This window comes from Passer domesticus, chromosome 1, assembly GCF_036417665.1.
Source record: "Passer domesticus isolate bPasDom1 chromosome 1, bPasDom1.hap1, whole genome shotgun sequence".
NCBI lineage: Eukaryota > Metazoa > Chordata > Aves > Passeriformes > Passeridae > Passer > Passer domesticus.
This window is the reverse complement of record NC_087474.1, coordinates 49,983,291-50,001,314: the sequence shown is the minus strand read 5'-3', so window position 1 is coordinate 50,001,314 and position 18,024 is coordinate 49,983,291. Positions and strand designations below refer to the sequence as shown.

Sequence of the window (18,024 nt, the reverse complement as noted above, 5' to 3'; positions counted from 1 at the left end):
AATTTCCATTAAGCTCAATAAAATTTGTGCACAGCTGTAATAACTGGAGTCTTTTAACACTGTAGTTTTTTTCTAATTGCCGGGGGGGTTTCACCAGTTGACTGAGATATCTCTCTACTTTTCAGTGCTTTGGAAGTGTTGAAGTGGCCATTGATACAGTGGCCATTGGCACTGATGAGGCTGCAACTCAAATTCTTTGACTGGTTTTGGGCTCCTTACTACAAAAAAGATATTGAGGTGCTGGAGCGTTTCTAGAGAAGGCTTAGGGAAGGATCTAGAGAGTAAATCATAAGAGGAACAGCCAAGGAAAATGTTCAGTGTGGACAAAAGGAGGCTCAGGAGCCACCTTACTGCTTTCTACATTTCCCTGAAAGGAAGGTTGTAGCCAGGTGGGGTTCAGGTCTCTTCTCCCAAGTATAAAAGCAACAGAACAAGAGGAAATGGCCTCAAATTGTGACATGTTTAGGTCAGATACTGAGAAAAATTTCTTCACAAAACGGGTGGCCAAGCACAACAACACACTGCCCAGGGAAGTAGCTGAGTCACCACCCTGGAAATATTTAAAAGATGTTTAGATGTGACACTTTGGAACATAGTTTAGTGGTGGCCATGGTAGTGCTGGGCTAGTGGTTGGACTAGACAATCTTAAAGGTCTTTTCCAACCTAAACAATTATATGATTTTGTGATCTGAAAAATAAAAATAAGGGACTCTTATGGGAGTAGCTTTGATGGAAGATCCTCTTTCTGCACCTCTTGGCTTGTGTGCCTGTCCCAGTCTGCTATGACACTTTCCTAACCTACAGAGTAGAGAACACATCCCTATTGACCCACGCTGCAAACATTTGACATTTGCAGGATAGGTGGTGCTAAAACTTGTAGGTGCCCTGCTGAGACAACAGGCGTGTCTCACTGCTTGCTTAGAAACAACCTCACACTCTGGAACAGAAAGGTTAGGAGAATGAGTAGAAGTATCTAATAACTTCATATTGTGACCTAACACAATCTGACCATGTTTTCATTGCAAAGCTTAATATATTCAACTTGGATTTGTTGAATCATGTAAAGTAATACTTCATAACATGCTCCAGGAAAAAAAAAAAAAAAAGAGTATATATGGTTAGCTTGTTTTATAGGACTAAAGAATGCCTGAAGATCTTTGTAATGATTTTTGTGTGACAGAATCAGTCAAAGTTAATGATTTTGCAGGCCTCACTTGTGGTTATATTAAAAATAATTGCATTACCCTTGCACAACTCATTTCTGTTGCTATATAGTTTAAATATTTTATGCAGTTTTTAAGGACTGATCCTATTCCAAGGTGGGGAAAAATGCAATAACCTGAGCCATTTCTTCCGTTTTTCAAACCACAAGGAAATTTTCTACTGTCACCATTATTGAAACATTCACCAACCAGTCTGCTGAATCTTCTTGTTTTGAATTGCTTGTCTTATCATCTAGAGCTGGGGTTTTTTTATGTCTATCTACTTATGATCAATTTGAATACATTTTTGAAAACCCCAATCATCATGTGCTAAACAAGTGTGAAGTTTGAACGACTAAAATCAAGTCAAGGTTTTTGTCCTGTGGAGGACTTCATGAGGCAGGTGATATACAGCTATATAGGTATAAAAGTATGAATGGGTGATGAGCAAATTTGTTTTTTGTTGTGCTTGTTGGAGGAGCCTTAAGAAACAGAAATTTTGTTTGAAAAATGGTCTGCTGAGCCTTTAAATACTTAGTCAGAGAAGCTGTTTATTACTTATTCAAGTGAATTATAAAGTCCAATGAACACAGAAAGAGTTTCAAGAACTCAGAATGAAAGTGGTAGAAATTTTTGCATGTCACAGTCAGTCTTTTTTCTGTAAATATTTGCAGTCAGTTTGTGATACTATATCAGCTCTACCATTTCAGTGGTAGCTAAAGAAAATGTAAGTCAACGAACTTGAAAAATTGTGGGATATACAGCAGGAGAGGAACAGAAGATGTAAACAGAAGGAAGTTAAGGAAAGAGGCAATTTTGAACAAGTTTAATGTAATTAATTAATATTTGGTTCTTAGTTAATTCCCAAAAAATCTCACATATCTTAATGATTATTGGATAACAAAATGTATCTGTGGGTTATAAAGAAAGGGGAGGGCATTGCAAAGAGCTCAGGATAATGCAGGGAAGAGGTAAAAGAGTCTCTAGGGAAATATTTATTCTTTCAAAACCAGAAATAAGTATAATAAAACTTATTCATAGTGCACTCTTTCATTTCACATTTGCTACATACATATTGGCATTACTTCTATGAAATAATTTGAAATATTGATATATTAATACTCTTTATAGATAAGGCAAGGCAGGGAAAACCCCAAGGAGGAAAAATTATGGCAGTTGGACTAGATTACAGAAACACTTTTCCCAGGACTGGCATTTAAAGCTTTGTCCTGGGCTGTGCTCAAACCTCTAGGCCACAGCTCTCCTGGGATAGCACATATTACGTATGGATGAGCTTTCAAAGTGACCTAAAAGATAGGCACTGTACTGCCTCTGAAAGGCAATAGGATTGAGGATCCTAATATCCCAAGGCCTTTCTGAAAATCTCATCTTACACATGGTCTTAACCACTTCATCACAGTCAGTAAATAACAGCAGGTACTTGTTAACAGCATGTGTATTAGTCACTGAAAATAATTTATCCCTGCTTTGGGGCTCCTCTAAAGAAATTATACCTCTCAGTTTCTCAGCTTTCTCTATATAACACCTGAGAAATAATTGTTTTCATTTTTCTTTGCCTCATTGATTGTAGAATAAATAATCCATGAATAACTCCCTATCCTCATTATTCTACCGTATCTGGTGAGCAATAACTTTCGGTTTAGCTCTTTAAGGGCAATGGCAGGAGGGATGAAGAGGGATGGAAAAGAAGAGTCAGACTCTTGCCATCCCTAAAACAGGAGGCTGGGATATGGCCAGGTTGTCTCCGTCATCTCTTGTAGGTGAAAACCATAGTGAAACTTCAATGCAGCTTGCTTCCTGGCTCGCTCTCGGGCTCAGAATTAATTACCGAATGGCAACATCTGCATTAGCGGCTCCTGCAGCCCCAGCTCTCTGCAGGCGGGATGATGCTCGCTCCCCACCGGATCTAGGACCGCTCGGAGGACTTGCCTGCTGGCCACCTGTCTCGGATCCCCGCAGGCTGGAGCTGGGGGAGCCGCGGTGTGCGGGGGAGCGGTGGGGAGGGCGGCAGGAGCCGGCCGCGGGGCGAGCAGGGACACCGCGCCTCCGCTCCGGCGGCACCGCGACACCGCCCCGCCGCTCCGCAGCCGGCCCCGGCCCCGATCCCCACCCCGTCCCCATCCCCATCCCCGTCCCCATCCCCATCCCCATCCCCATCCCCATCCCCATCCCCATCCCCACCCCCCTCGCCCCGGCCCCGCTCCACCTTCCCCCAGCCCCGGTCCCTGCGCTGGCTCCCGCCCCGCTCCGCCCCAGCCCTGGCCGCGATCCCCGCCGCCGTTCCCCGGCTCTGCATCTGAGCCAGGCGAGAGAGGACGATCGGGGTCCTGGAGGCCCGAGGGGCGCAGAGGAAGAAGGAGGAGCTGAAGGAAGCGAAGGGAAGGGGAGGGGAGCGCAGAGCGCAGGGGAGAGGATTTTCCCATCTCCCGTCTTTTTTTTTTTTTTTTTTTTTTTTTTTTTTTTTTTGAGGGGGAAGGTTGCTGCTGCTAGTGGCAGCGTTTCCTCCTGCTGGAAGATGATAAATGCATGAGGAGAGAGGCTCTGAGCCTGCTTCTGTTCTGCGGGAGTGTCTCTCTCTCCCTCCCTCCCCTCTCCCTGCTTCTGTGTGAGTGTGTGTTTGGCTGCCCGGCTGTGTGTGCGTGTACACTGTGTATATATATCTGAGCTGGGAGGTTATTGCAAGCTTCTCTCAGCAGCGCTCCTCTGTACAGGAAGAAGGGCTCAGCTGCAGTGGTAGCATCAACAGCAGCATTAGCAGCACCAACTGCTTTATTCGCCTTTCTTCCTTCCCTTCATCTCCATCTCCCTTTTCCCTCCCTCCTCCCACGTCTTTTGGGGGATTGATCTTCTTTTTTTTAAAATTATTATTTATTTTTCTACTCTACAATCCTTGTTATTTGATACTTCGTGGCTTTTTTTTCTTTCTTTCTTTTTTTTTTTTCTTTCCCCCTTCCTCTGAGAAGGAGGCACAGCAACAAACACGCACAAACACAGAGAAATAAGGGAAAGAAAAGTACCGGGACTTATCCTGCTGCTGCAAACCCAAAGATAGCAGACGAAGAGGGGGTTTGGCTTCTACCCCAAGGTAAAGCCCTGCCCCCTTTACCTCCTCGACACCTCCTCCGAGGAAGAGAAGGAGAGCGAGCGAAGGGGGCCAAAGTGGAGAAAAGCAGGTCTTCTGCGGCTGGCATTTGGAGTACAGGGAGCCAGGAAGTGAAGGATGGTTGTGGTTACCCGAGCTGGCTGCAGGGCAGCTCTCTTCCTCTGGATTTTCATCAGCATTAGCTGCAGAGCCAGGACTGCTCTGCCTGCGTCTCGTAAGTACCCTTTTCTAAGAAACATGCACAATTTCAGCTCTAAATTAAGCCAGAGGAAAATTGCCACAACTCTGTGAGGTTGATTATTTTTGCTTTGCTGATGAATATTGTCTTTGGTTGTGTTTGATTTTTCTTTGTATGCATATGTGGGCACTGAGGTCTGATACTGTTTGCTGTGCTCCCCATCAGATCTTCCTTGGTGATTTCAGTGGTAGCTGGTGTGGAAAGTTGAAAGAGACCTGCTCTGTGATATAATCTTGGCTCTGCAATGGAGTCAGAGGAGGAAAGGAATCAGAAGCTGTTCAAAGTTTGGGGATAGTTTTTGTTTGGCTGGTTGGTTTGGTTTGGTTTTCCCATCTTCCTCGGAAGGGATGCAGTTTGCATTAGGAAGTATTCCACTTCCACAGTTTTGTGAGGGAAAAGAGGGGATGTGAGCAGTTTCCATAATTAGTGTTTTATCCAGGGGCAGCAAGAGAAAATTCTGTCTCATTTGAAGAGGAGTGATTGCTAGTTGATGAGAGGGAACTGAGCCAGGAGAGCTTTTCTTTAGAGCAAAGTTTTGCTGCCCATAATAGAATGAGCAAAGGTATTTTAGAGGAGACCATCAATTGCCCTCCTAGCGAGGCAGAAATAGTAGAAAAATGATCAAACATCTGCTGAAATGCTGAACTTCTGACTACAGGAGTGTAGAGCACCTGTACAAAATCCGATTCTGCCATCAGTATAAAAATGACAGCATATGCATTGATTTCAGTGGATATTAGATCAAATCTTTAACATTGCACTGAGCTGTAGTTTTGAGCAAAACATTTTGCAAGTAGATGTCAGTATTAAGTATTTAGTTGTTTCTCTTCAGACTATGTAAAACATTTGCCAATTGCCAAGTGTTTTTGAAATGCATGCTGAAATGAAACAGTGCATTTTTATAGTATCATCATCATACTGCTGGCTTGATCGGCTGTTTATAGACGAAGGAAGTGTCCTGAAATGTTATGGATAGATATGCTGGGATTGCGTGCATGTGAATGGGGGTTGATTCTACTGACCAAGCAGGGAATTGCATAGAATGTAATGTATATACTGCATAGAGATCTATGTAGATCACTCTATTTATTTATTTGTTTAATTGTTTCCTTGGGGGCTGGAATGAACAATGCAATGTTTAGGGAATTGGAGCACTGCTATGCTTTCGTAGTGGGTTTCTATCTGTTATCATCTAATACCTATTGAAAAATGAGTGTTATTCCAGGATTTACTTGCACTTGCATATTTGTTTGTGTGTCAACAAATATGCATAGCAGTGTCTGCATTGTTATCTAGGTCTCAGAGGCTGCAGAATGTTCAGTTGTTTTCCTACCTTTGAATTAGGAGAAATATTGATCCTGACGTTTGCTTCTTAGTTTTGACCAGCTATATAATTTTTCTTAGGAATATTATTTCTTCATGATCATCTCTCAGGCTCTGCATAATAGGAATGTGTGGGGGACAGGATTCTTGATTTAGGTTGTCAGAAATCTGTTCTTCGAAAACAAAGTCCCTGCTTTTCTCTAAGAGAGTTTTGTAGCTTTTTTGTTTGTTTTTGTCACTCAGCAACTAATGGCTGTAGTATAACTTGAAAATTACCTACAGTGGGTTATTGATTTCCCAACAAACAAATCTTTAACTTTTGAAAGAAGTTTGTTGAGAAGTTAATGGGGCTGTAGTAACATCACTATACCCAGAAATTCCATGAATGGAGGATATATATAATCTTGATTACAGTTTAGTTATATACATTCCCATCTTGATGATTAGCTATTCAAAAATTTCTTTATATTAATTCACCTACCAAGAGCTTATACATTATACTCCTTATGTAGTGAGTGGCATTTCATTTAATTTCTGACTCACTTCTTAAAGTGAAAGGGAGCTGGATTTGTTTACTGGAAACATAAATACAGCTAGAAGTACACGTCAGCCTTAAATTTACAAAAGGATTGTTCACATTGCAGCACATGTTGAAAATTCTTGTAAAGGCTTATGGATGCTTGGGAGCTGGTGGTGCCACAGTGGGAACTCTAGTGCTGTGTCACACTGTTTTGGTGCACCACTTTGCTGGTTATTCTCTTGCATGCTTTGCTATACAAACAGTCACTGTACTGTATTTTGTCACTGTGTGCTATTTTTTGGGGTTGTTTGTAACTTTGTCTACAGCTGATTGGGATTGGAGAATTTTGTGAATGGGATTTGAGAATTTTGTTCTCTGTTGACAAGATGATATACCTAGTTTTTATTGTCCTTTTTCTTTTTTTCTTCTTTTTTATTTTTTCCCCTCTGTTGATTTTGAACCTCATATTCAGAATGCTTCTGAAACTATTAAAAACTGTGTGAAATGCAACTTTGAAGTAAAACTTATTTCCAACCACTATTTCATTTTCTCCTCCATTGTTACTTTATGTTTTGGCTTTGAAGTAATTAACAACATCAAATTTATTCTTTGCAGTATTTTTTAGGAAGTGTGCAAGTCTTATTGTGTACAATGCATTACAAATCCCTATATATGAGCTTGCTATTCAATATTTTCTCACAGTCTGCTTGTACTGGCATAGAAAAAGATACAGTTTTCAGAAGGAATAGAACTGGACATTGCTTATGTGAATATGCTGCATCTCAAGTGTTTGTCTACTTTGCAAAGTAAATCTATCTCTAGTTAAATTGGAATCTCTCAGTAGTACTGATTCAGAAGTGATCATGTTGAAAGCTTTTAATCTCATTTAGTTTTATCTCGAGATGAAGTGGGTGTTGAAAGCCCATCCTGTGGTATAATAAACATACAATATCACACACATTAATGCTCAGATCTTACTGTCAATTCTATTTGTGGTAATTTTTTTATACCCTGGCAATAAATTCCTCATATTCCTGCAATTTTTATTTTTTTTTTAAATAAGTGTGGAAGGATGAAAAACACCCTTCTGGAAACAAGGCTAATGAACAGCTCAACCAGGAGAGGTCATCACAAGATAAAAAGTAACACAGAAAACACAAATTTAGTGCTTTATAGTCCTTTATGTAGCTAAGATGGAATGATAAGAATATGAATATGGGTAGACTAACTCTCATTTGTATTCCAATAAAAATCCCAAACACAAAAAGCAGCAACTTTGTTACTTAATAAAATGTTAAAGGTATTAATTATAGGATTGTCTCCTTCTCTCTGAAAGGAATTTACTTTACAAGTAATTATCTTTCACAGCTAGGGTTTTTTGGGTTTTTTCATTGTATCTGTTTTTATGCAATGCAAGCCTGATGAGCACAAAAATACTAAAACTTCTAGTTTTGATACTTGTCATACTTTTGTACTATGTCCCATACCACTGCTCAGGTTGAAGTTTGAGCCCATTTTACAAGACTTGGCGCAGAAATCAAAAGCAGGGGCATGTATAGTAAATAATTAAGATACATAAAAGAAAAAATACACAGCTTTTACCTTTGACTTCATGGCACCCAGATTTTCCTGGGAAAAGTATTGATAAGGAGTAATGTCCCTTTTGAAAGAGCAAGGCATTGTACAAGACAGTCCTTTTTAAGAGGCCAAGTTGGATGGAGCTCTGAGCAATCTGGTCTGGTGAAAGTTGTATGCCCATGTTTGGCATATGAGGTGTCATATATTCTATCAGATTCACACTTGGGGAATACTTCTCTTCCAGATAATGCCTCAGACATAGTGATATTTTTGGATATTTTTAATGATATTCTGATCAATTCCATTTTTTTTCCTGTATAATAACTGATTATCATTTATTGGTTTAGATCCTGTTGTCTTGAGGTTAACACAGTGGTCTCACAGAATTTAGTTTCAAGTACACCAAACCATTTTAATGTGCATTTAGCATTTAATAATTTCTCTTACCTTTGGCATCAAAGCACTTAAAAAATATACTAAACTTTTAATTTGAGGGCCTACCTCTCTTTTAAGTTCATGGGATTTCATAACATTAAACATATGATTTCTCTTTTGTTCTTTTAGAACATTTTAGCTAGAAATTAGAACAAAATTTATATCCATCATAGTACAGTTGTATTATTATTTAGGTGCTATTCATCACCATATAATAAAATTCACATTCAACAGACAAGTGACAGTGTTAAAAACATTGCACTGAGTTACTGAGTTACTGTTAATATTTAACAACATTGCATTGAGTTACTCATCATGACTCTTTAAATAAATTGGCTTTTTCTTGAGCAATATGTTAACTTATATGTGAATGAATGAAACAGTATCAAATAGTCTGCTCTAATTTCAAAATTGGTGGCAGCAGCTACAGTCTGTGTCAGTGCTGAAAATCCAGTTTCAAAGAGTCTTTAACTTTTGTGTATGCAACATTGCACAAAGCCTAATTGCAGACAGTCATCTAGATAGAAAAAGTCTAATTCAAAGTTTGGTGTCAATGGGCATTGAATTAATTGTAAATGCCATTGAACTACTATTTTAAAATCTGGCTTTTGCTTGGGCTGTTTTTGCTTTGCTTGTGTATTTAGTTTATTTTTTTTTTAATTCTGGTGCAAAAATTTGAATTTTTTTAAATTCTGGTGCTTATTTGAAATAAGCATAAAAAGTTATTTAATAAGTAGTCCAGTCTGAAAGAAAGTTTGAAGGTGAAATTAAAGACTTCAAATTGAAAACTTGTTTCTGAACATTGGTTGTTTCTTTTGATGAGAAATATGTTTTTACTTTCACTATTTTTTTTTACTCAGTTTACCCAGGTACTTTTAACACAGGAGACTATTTCAATTGCTTCAGTTGTGATAGGAAATTATGTATATATAATACATTAGATATCATCCTGTACCTCTTCTTGAATAACTCACTTTACAGTGGATCTGTTACAGACAATAGATTTTCCTATAGAAGTTCTTCAGGGCTTTTAACTTGGATCTCTCAGTCTCTAAAATTGTTAGATATCATGTTTACTGTTTAGGAGTTTTTAAGACTGTAGTAGTTTTAATGTTTGGGACAATAAGAAACTATGCACAAACCATGGGGGAGTTTCTGCATTTTCTTTTTTCTAGATTTTCAAAAGCTGATCTTACTCTGCATGATCTCATAGGTTAAAATAACTGGTTAAATTTTGAGGTTTTCCCCTATGCATGCCTATGTTCTGAATAGCTGTCATGCTCATCTTACAAAAGCAGATGGACTTGCAACTGTGATCCAGTCAAGTAGGAAACTTCAACTAGGAAATGTTAGAGAAGCAACAGGAGTCTTCATCAGATGAGGTGATGAGTGACTTTGCAAATTCTTTAGTCTTAACAATTTTAAATAATTTAAAATTATAGCATGATTTCCAAAATCCACATAAGATGAGATCCTTCTTTAAAAGATCAGGAAGACTTGTAGGATAAAAAGAGCAGTCTGCTACTTTGAGCCTTCTTGCACTGAAGGAAATGGAAGTTGTGCCTCAGATGTGGGGAACAGCGTAATTATGTTTTTTGTCATGAGTTCATTATTCAGTCCATTGATATGAAATACTAGGAATTATTAAAAATATTCTTCAGACTTCAAATATTGAACTAATATTGTTTTTACTTGTATTGCACTTCATTTATCCAGTAACTTCATTGGCATTGCATAGGTAGGTAATCCGAGACTACCAGCTAATTTCAGAACATGTTAAATCTCTAAATTTGGCGAAGTAGAAAATTGCAGTAATCAGTAATCAATTCTTTTGAGCCACTTGCATTTCAAACTTTGAAGATATTGTAGATATAATAAAAGAATTCCCAAGTCCTGTGCTTAACATTTACAAAGAACCTGGGCACTTGGTTTTGACAGTTCTGCAATTTTAAAGCAGCTTTACAAAGCTGAGACCTTTCCTACCTCAGAAATGGTCTCAGTATTCATTCACTGTAGTAGTAGCCAGCCTTTTCCGATTGGGTCTTTAAGGTTGAACAGCCGATAATTCAGAGCAGAAAAGGATATTGACATTCACATTTACCTCTTTCCTCTGCCTAAAAAAGTCTAGAGATTTTTTGACTTTACGATCTCCTGGTGGAGATATGGTTCTTTCAGACATTTAACTTAAGCAAGCAGTCATGCTAAGTCCATTGAGAGACTGGAAAAATTATTTACACATGCACTTCGTTACTTGATGTTAATATTTACCACCATTTGAAATATTTATAAAATATTTTATTTTAAGCTGTGTATGTACTCCAAAATTATGTTTTAAATAAATCAGTGACTAAAATCGACTCAACGTAGCTAGGAACTTTGTTGCCAGTTTTGCATTTGCATTGGTAAAAGCTCAAGTTGGGTTACAACTTTCAATGTGTAAATATAATAAGCAGCTAAAAGTACTTTCTAGATGTCAGAAAGCATTCAAACTGTTCTAGGCAAAGTATTTTCCATCCCAAAAACAAATGTGATGTTTTTGAATGAATATTTATTATTTGCATGTAGAATATTTAAGTCTCAGCTTAAAGGGAAAGTAATTTTTCTTGTAGAAATTTAATGACTGTCTAAACATAGACATTCTGTTTGGTTTTGTAAAACTGCTCTGTCATTTAATATTTTGTAGCCTTTGCCCAAGGAAGTCAGCTATACACATGCTACATTTCTGCTTTCTGTTTCTACAATGTAGGAATAATCTGACTGAAAAAAATAAACTTTTTTTATTGTTTTGCATCAAGTCTAGAGGGGTGTCACTGTCTGGGTTTCTTAAATCACCTAAATATTGATAAAAATGTTTCTTATTGATTGCTTAATCATCTTGTACACTTAAACTGGTATTTACTGAGAACCCAATGAAAACCTGGAATTCATAGGGAGGTACTACAGGATATCAGCAGATGAGCTGAGGAGACTGCAAGGGTCCATTTCCATAAGGGGCAGCAGAAAGCCTGTGATGGAAGGTTTACCGGAGAAGAAAAGGAAGAATTATTGTCTAAGGGCCTAATGCAATAGGATAAAACACAGCAGGAAAGGCAACCTCAGTATATTTAAGGTTTTCATACCATTTCATACCATATCACTGCTTTTAAGTATCATTGGTGTAAAGTTCTTGGAACACATTTTGAAATGCAATTACACTGGAATATGCTCTGTCTTGCCCTGCCCATAACATTAGCATTGCATTAGGAAAAGAGTAAGCTTCTGTGAGAAATGGAGTCATAAGCATATCCTGTACAGGGCAGGCTCTACTGGATACATGCTCCCAAGCTTCAGCAAGCTGTACTCCATAATGTTCTTTCCTTTGGTTTTACATCCAAAAAATTATGCTAGTGGGCATACTGTCAGTTATATGATGAATGTCCTACCTTCTTCTTCCCTGGTACAATCAAGCTGTTAGAAATGATAGCAGAATTCCCTCTAGATAAGAGAAGGTATCCTTTACTGTTCCAACCCTTTTCCAAAAAATATACATCACATGGTCACACACCCATTTGCTCCTGCTCCTAATTCATTTGCCATTTCTCACATGCCTCCTTTCAGATTTTATTAATCATCTTGCTCTCTGCTCTCTGTTGTCTCCCTACCCTTTCCTCCAGCAAGAAACTGACTCCACTAGCTTCTCTTGGATTCTCATTGATTCATCACTGTTTTGAGTAATTTGCTGAGCCTGAAACTAAGGGAGATTGTCTTCATTGATTCCTGATTAATTCATCTGTTTGTGAAAGCTAGGTACACAGGTAATAACTCAATTGAAATTCCTTCACTGCTTAATTGCTGTGCCATAATCCTGGCCTGTTAAATCAGATAATCAGATATTATGAATGAAGTTAGGATTTATTTTTTCAAAACACGATTATTAGAATATCATTATAAGGAATGCTTTTATTAATTCTGTTTATAATTATTCATAAAATGCAATTTTAGACTTTAGGTCAGTACAGTGCACAGGTTTTATTCATATAGAAAAAACTGTGTCAGAGGAATTCTGTGAGTGAATTATGCTTCCAAATCTACATATTCATAACTTATAAGGCCAAAAAGGATCCAACCCAACTATAGTGATATGGTTGATTGTATTACTACCTTTTTCTGCTTCACAGATGTCCTGGTTTAGGGCAAATTTGGAAGGAAACTTCCAGAGGAGTCCCTCTAGAAAGTAGATTCAAGAAGCCCCTCCCCCTACTGTTTCCGGAAAATATTTCCTGGGAGAAAAGTGAAGAAGACCTGATTATTTAACAAGCAAAGTATTCACAGGCATAAAAAATGAATAATATTAAACAATAAAACCTCCCACTGCTCTGAAGAGATAGCAAATTCAGAAAGTCCTTGTCACGGGGTGTAGCTCAGCTTGCTCAGTCTCCTATTAGTCCCTCTGGTGCTGGAAAATGCCACATCCATCCCAGGCCCCAGTAGGCCACAGGTGTGAGCTGCTGGTGCTCTTCTAAGTTTTCAGTCCAGAGCAGGTTTGAACAGTCTCAAGAAAAAGGAAAACCACAATCCAGGGAACTTCAGTGCCTCAGCTAGATAAAAACTAAAAGCAAAAGAGAGCTCTCTTCCACTGTCTGTCCGTGCTGCAGACAACACAGTCTCAGAGAAGAGAAAGATGAAACCCTTACCTTTATATTTCGAAAACAACCACCTCAGACATTCCACTGCTTCTCCTTCTCCCCTCTTCACTCTCAGATCTAGTTTTAAGGGTGCAGAACTTAATAACCACCATAAACAGAACATCATAAAGTCATGCCAGGACAACCAATCATAGAATCAATTCCCAATCAGGGAATGGTTTGGGTTGGAAGAGATGATCTTTAAAGATCATCTAGTCCAACCCCACCCCACAGGCATATTTAATCAAACCAGATTCCTCAATGCCCTGTTCAACTTGATTCTAAACACTTGTAGGGATGGGATATTTGCAGCTTCTCTGGGCAGTCTATTCCAGGATTCATACCTTTTGAGTATCTAAATCTACCCTCTTTAGTTTAAAATGTTCTTCTCATACTATCAGTACATGCTTTGGTAAAAAGTATTTCTTCATCTTTCTTGTAGGCCCCTTTTCAGTGTGGAAAGGCTGCTATATAAGGTTTGCCTGGAGCCTTTTTTTCCAAGATAAACCAGGCCAACCCTCTCAGCTTCTCAGCTTCTCTTTATGAAAGGGAAAAGCCCTCTCTTTCTGTGGCCCTCATGTCAATAAACTCCAGCATGGCAATGTCTTTCTTCTGTTGAGCTGGACTGAGAGTGGCCCCAGAGCTGGACTCAGTGCTCCGTATCAGGTCTAAGGAAAGCAGGGTAGAGAGCCAGTGTGACCTCCCATGACCTGCTGGCCATCCTGCTTTTTATGCATTCCAGAATCCTACTGTCTTTCTCAGCTGCAACTGTACATTGTTGGCTCTTACATAAATTTTCATCTGCCAACATCCCCAAGCCCGTCTTTGCTTTCAATCCATTCATCCCCCAGTTTGTATTGCTTCTGGAGATTGCCCCAACCCAGGTGATGGACCTCGCACTTGGATTTGTTGAATTTCATGAGGTTCATGAGACCACTCCTCAAGCCTGTCCACATCTCTCTGGATGGTGTCCTTTCCCTCAGTCATATCAACAGCACCACTCAGCTTGGTTTTGTTCCCCAAACTTGCTAAGGGTACACTCAACCCCATGGTCTAGGTCATTAATAAGGATATTTAACTGTACTTGTCATAATACCCCTGAAGGAAAACACGCATCTCCATTTGGATCTCCATTTGGATTTTGAGCCATTGACTCTTTGGGCATGGCTGTTCAGTCAATCCTTATCCATCTAAAAATTCATGCATCAAAACCATATTTCTCCAGTTTAGAAACAAGCGTGTTGTGTAGACTGTGTCATTGGCCAGGTCACTACAAAAAAGTGACTCACCTACCAATAGAGTCACTTCTTTGTAGAAGGCCACCAGGCTTGTCACATATGATTTGCCCTTCATGACACCAAGTCTTCTTTCCCTGATATTCCTCCTTGTCATTCATACTCTTCGGCATAGTTTCTAGGAGAATCTGTTTTCATGAGCTTCCTAGGCACAGAAGCTGACTGGTTGGCAGTTCTCAGAGTATCTGTTTTTGCACATTACATAAATCGGTACAATGTTTCCCCTTTTCCAGACACTGGGGCTTTTGCTTGACTGTCACAACTTTTCAGAAGTGAGAGAAAACTGCTTATATCTGCCTAGTTCCCTCAGGAATTTTGTCAGCTTCCATAGACTTGTCTACCTTCAGGTTCCTAAGCTGGCCTTGAATCTGGTCTGCTCCCACAATGGAGTCATTGCCTTTATATTCAGGAGCTTGAGAGATGTGGGAAGTTGAGTTGGCAGGGAAAATTTGAGGAAAAATGTTGCTGAGTACATCAGACTTCTCCATATAAGCTGTCATCAGATGCCCTGTCTCATTTATTAGAGTGGTACAGTTTGCCTTCCTTTCCCAAGTTACATACCTGTCAGGGTTTTCACACATTTCCTTCTGGCATTAAATGTCCTGGTCTGGAGCTATGTTCTTTACCCTAAGTTCATTACTTCAGACATGGTCACATTGAAAGGCCTAATGCTTCCTTTTACGTGCTGGATTAGTTGTCCCAAGCTTTTGACATGTAAACTTCAAGTCATCTTCAGCTTCAAAGGCTATGCATTTTTCTGCAGTTCAAATAATAAAGATGTTAAGCAATGAAGGACTGAAAATCAGACTTCCACTAGTTCTCACTAGAAACCACTCGTTTTCTTTGTTACAATTACATTTTGAGATATTTAAAGTGCCACATTTACAATAATTTTGAATCTTGGTTAAAATAGTATAGACTGTCATTCAAGTGCCTTCAGAATTCAAAATACATATTATTGCAATTTATGCAGAAACAGACATAAATGCATATATCTGCAAATTTCTTGTAATCCAATTTTGTATTCTCAGGAAAGAAAAAGAAGCCTTCGGAAGATCAGGATACTTTGATAAGATCTATTTAAAAAAAAACCAACTATGTTGATTTTCAGCAATTGCATTTACAGCATTTAAATTTTTGTTAATCAGGTTCTATTATTTGCCTAGCAGCAATATTAGTTGGAGTGGCTTGTAAGTGTGCAGGTCATCTTTTTCAGCATTTGCACTTCACAGTCTCTTTCAGCCTTCTGGAATTTCCTTGTTGTTTCAAGCGTTATTGGAAATCAGCAATAATCAGCAGAGACCTTCTCAGTTACACCTTGCCCTGCTGGTTGAAACTGCCTAGCCTTGTTAACCTCTGTTTAACATCTTTGTCAGCTTTTATTAGAATGTAAATTGTTTTGTTGCCACTTTGGGATCTAACTGTGCAGACTTGTTCATTTTCCTAACACTGTATGTTTTTGTCTTTTCTGCATGATTGGCAAATTCACCCCTTATATGTAGCAGTCTTTTGGTATGGCTCCTTTTGCTCCTCTACTCCTCTCTCATTTCTTTAAAAAACCCCAAAGCGCAAAACCCAAAACCCCCACCTGTGATTTTGGTTCTTTTTTCTAAAAATAGTTCTTATGATTTCTGTGTGCAGACAAATTAAACCTTATATATTTTTGTACATAATTTAATGCATTTGTTAAATTCTGCTTTACACAATCATAGAATGGCTGAGTTTGTAAGGGACTGCTGGAGGTTATCCTGCCTTGCTAAAATAGGGTTCCTTATATCAAATCTAAATCTGTCCTCTAGGAAGGCTATACAGCAGCAGATAACATGGCTTTGGAGAGGTTAGAGCAACATGGTTTCAGGCAGAAAGAAGTAATATGATATCTTCCGACCTGTTCTGTTCTGATCCTTAGTATTGCTTCAAATAAGAAGAGAAAATTAATTTGGATGTTAAGGATTCTCTGAATTATTAATTTAACAATTTGCTACATCACTAAGGTCAGGCTCATAGTAATACCCCTCCCAGTCTTCACGGACATATTTTTCTATATTTGTAGATAATAGTTAGTTCAGAATTCTTGATGTCATAGAGAATATTTATATTCAGAATTTGAAAATCACTTCTCTTCTGTTGCTGAAGATTTACCTTTTATGAAATATCAGTAAAACCATTATGTTGGTTGTGAAGAGTGTGCAGAGATAGAAGTTGATTTTATTTTTCTTCTCACTGGGAAAGGAAGTTGCTTTTGTTTTTATATTAAATCTGAAATGGAGTAGCTCAAACTGTTATTTTCTGAATACTTCACTAGGAAGTATTTTTCTTATTTGTATAGCTGTCGAGTCCTGAAAAATATAATTGCAGACAATGAGGACCAGGAAAAGAAATTTTGATGTGCTGAAACAGGGACACTCAGATCACAGGCCTATCACAAAACCAGACACATCAAAAACAGTCTAATGAGTGAGAATTCTGTCCTCGAAGTTATGACCTAAAAGTTCTCTTCAATTCTTCTCTCTAAATCTAAAAAAAGGAAGATGGAACCAAACTCGAAAAATCTTGAGATGGAAGTAGGTACTGAAATTTCAGAGATGACTCAGATTCAAAATTCAGTGGACTGAGGTCAGTCATGTCCTTGCATATATTCCTCAACCTCTCTATCAGAATCGATTTGGCCATTTTTATTTTATTTGATGAGGATTCAGATGCAGTGTCCCTTTGGATTGCTCAAGATTCTCTGTATGATATAGCCTGTATTGTGTTGATGTAGGAATGCATCCCCCAAAATATTGTAAGATGGCATGTTTTCAAGTAAGCAACTACATAAAAAGTGCATGAGTAACTGAATAAAATGAAGTAAATCTAAACCAAAGAAAAATAAGGCTGAATTTTCAACAGAACTATAACAAAATTGTATCATAATTCTGAGAAACCACAACAAATATTTCAAGTCTGATTTTAGGACTGAAAAGAATTTATTGCCACTGTGTCATTTACACAGAGACATAAAGATTAGAGGAGTGCTGAAAAATTTTGGTGCAATTTCAGAGGTATGATTGGCATTTTATGGTTATACACACATCTAAGACAATACTTCCCAAGAAGAAAATTATTATTTGCAAGTATAGCCCGTTATTTGTACTTATAAATCAGTGTATTCCTTGCTTTGTTTTAATAACTCTGATTACAGAAAGAAATGAACATAAAGCTATGAAGGATATCATAGTAATTCAGCATGTAAAGATATAAATACTTCTAATAACATTCAAACTTCATATATATCAAAGAAAAATTGTTCTGGTGTCAGTTTTAATGAGGAATATAGTTATTTTTCAGTGCTGGTGTTTAATGTTTAAAACGTTTTTATTTTCCTGCCTTCCATCTTCTGCCCCAGGCAGACATTTCAACAAATTCAAATAAAAATACTTCCAGAAGATTCTTATCCTTTGATTTTGGCAGAGGAGCAAGAGGGAAAACCCAGACATCTTTCTGTATATTCCTGCAGGCAAATCCATACTAATATCTGAGGTGGATCCATCAAGAGCTGAAAGATGTGAATAGATCCTGAGGGATGTTTTATGATAGAAGGGATTGTAGATCATAAGGGCAAGAATCAGGAATTCCTTCTGTAAAACGTTCAGCTCCTTGAAA

General features: G+C 38.3%; 1 protein-coding gene across 1 annotated transcript in view; it reads left to right on the top strand.

The window, feature by feature from the left end:
- Positions 1-3,649: 3,649 nt before the first annotated feature.
- The window catches only part of CNTNAP2 (contactin associated protein 2), a 1,014,456-nt gene continuing 1,000,081 nt past the window's right edge, over positions 3,650-18,024 (top strand). Inside the window, exon 1 of the mRNA XM_064419448.1 lies at positions 3,650-4,540. Within this exon, the coding sequence (XP_064275518.1) occupies positions 4,444-4,540 (97 nt within the window). The 5' untranslated portion in view covers positions 3,650-4,443. The remainder of the gene's footprint in view (positions 4,541-18,024) is intronic.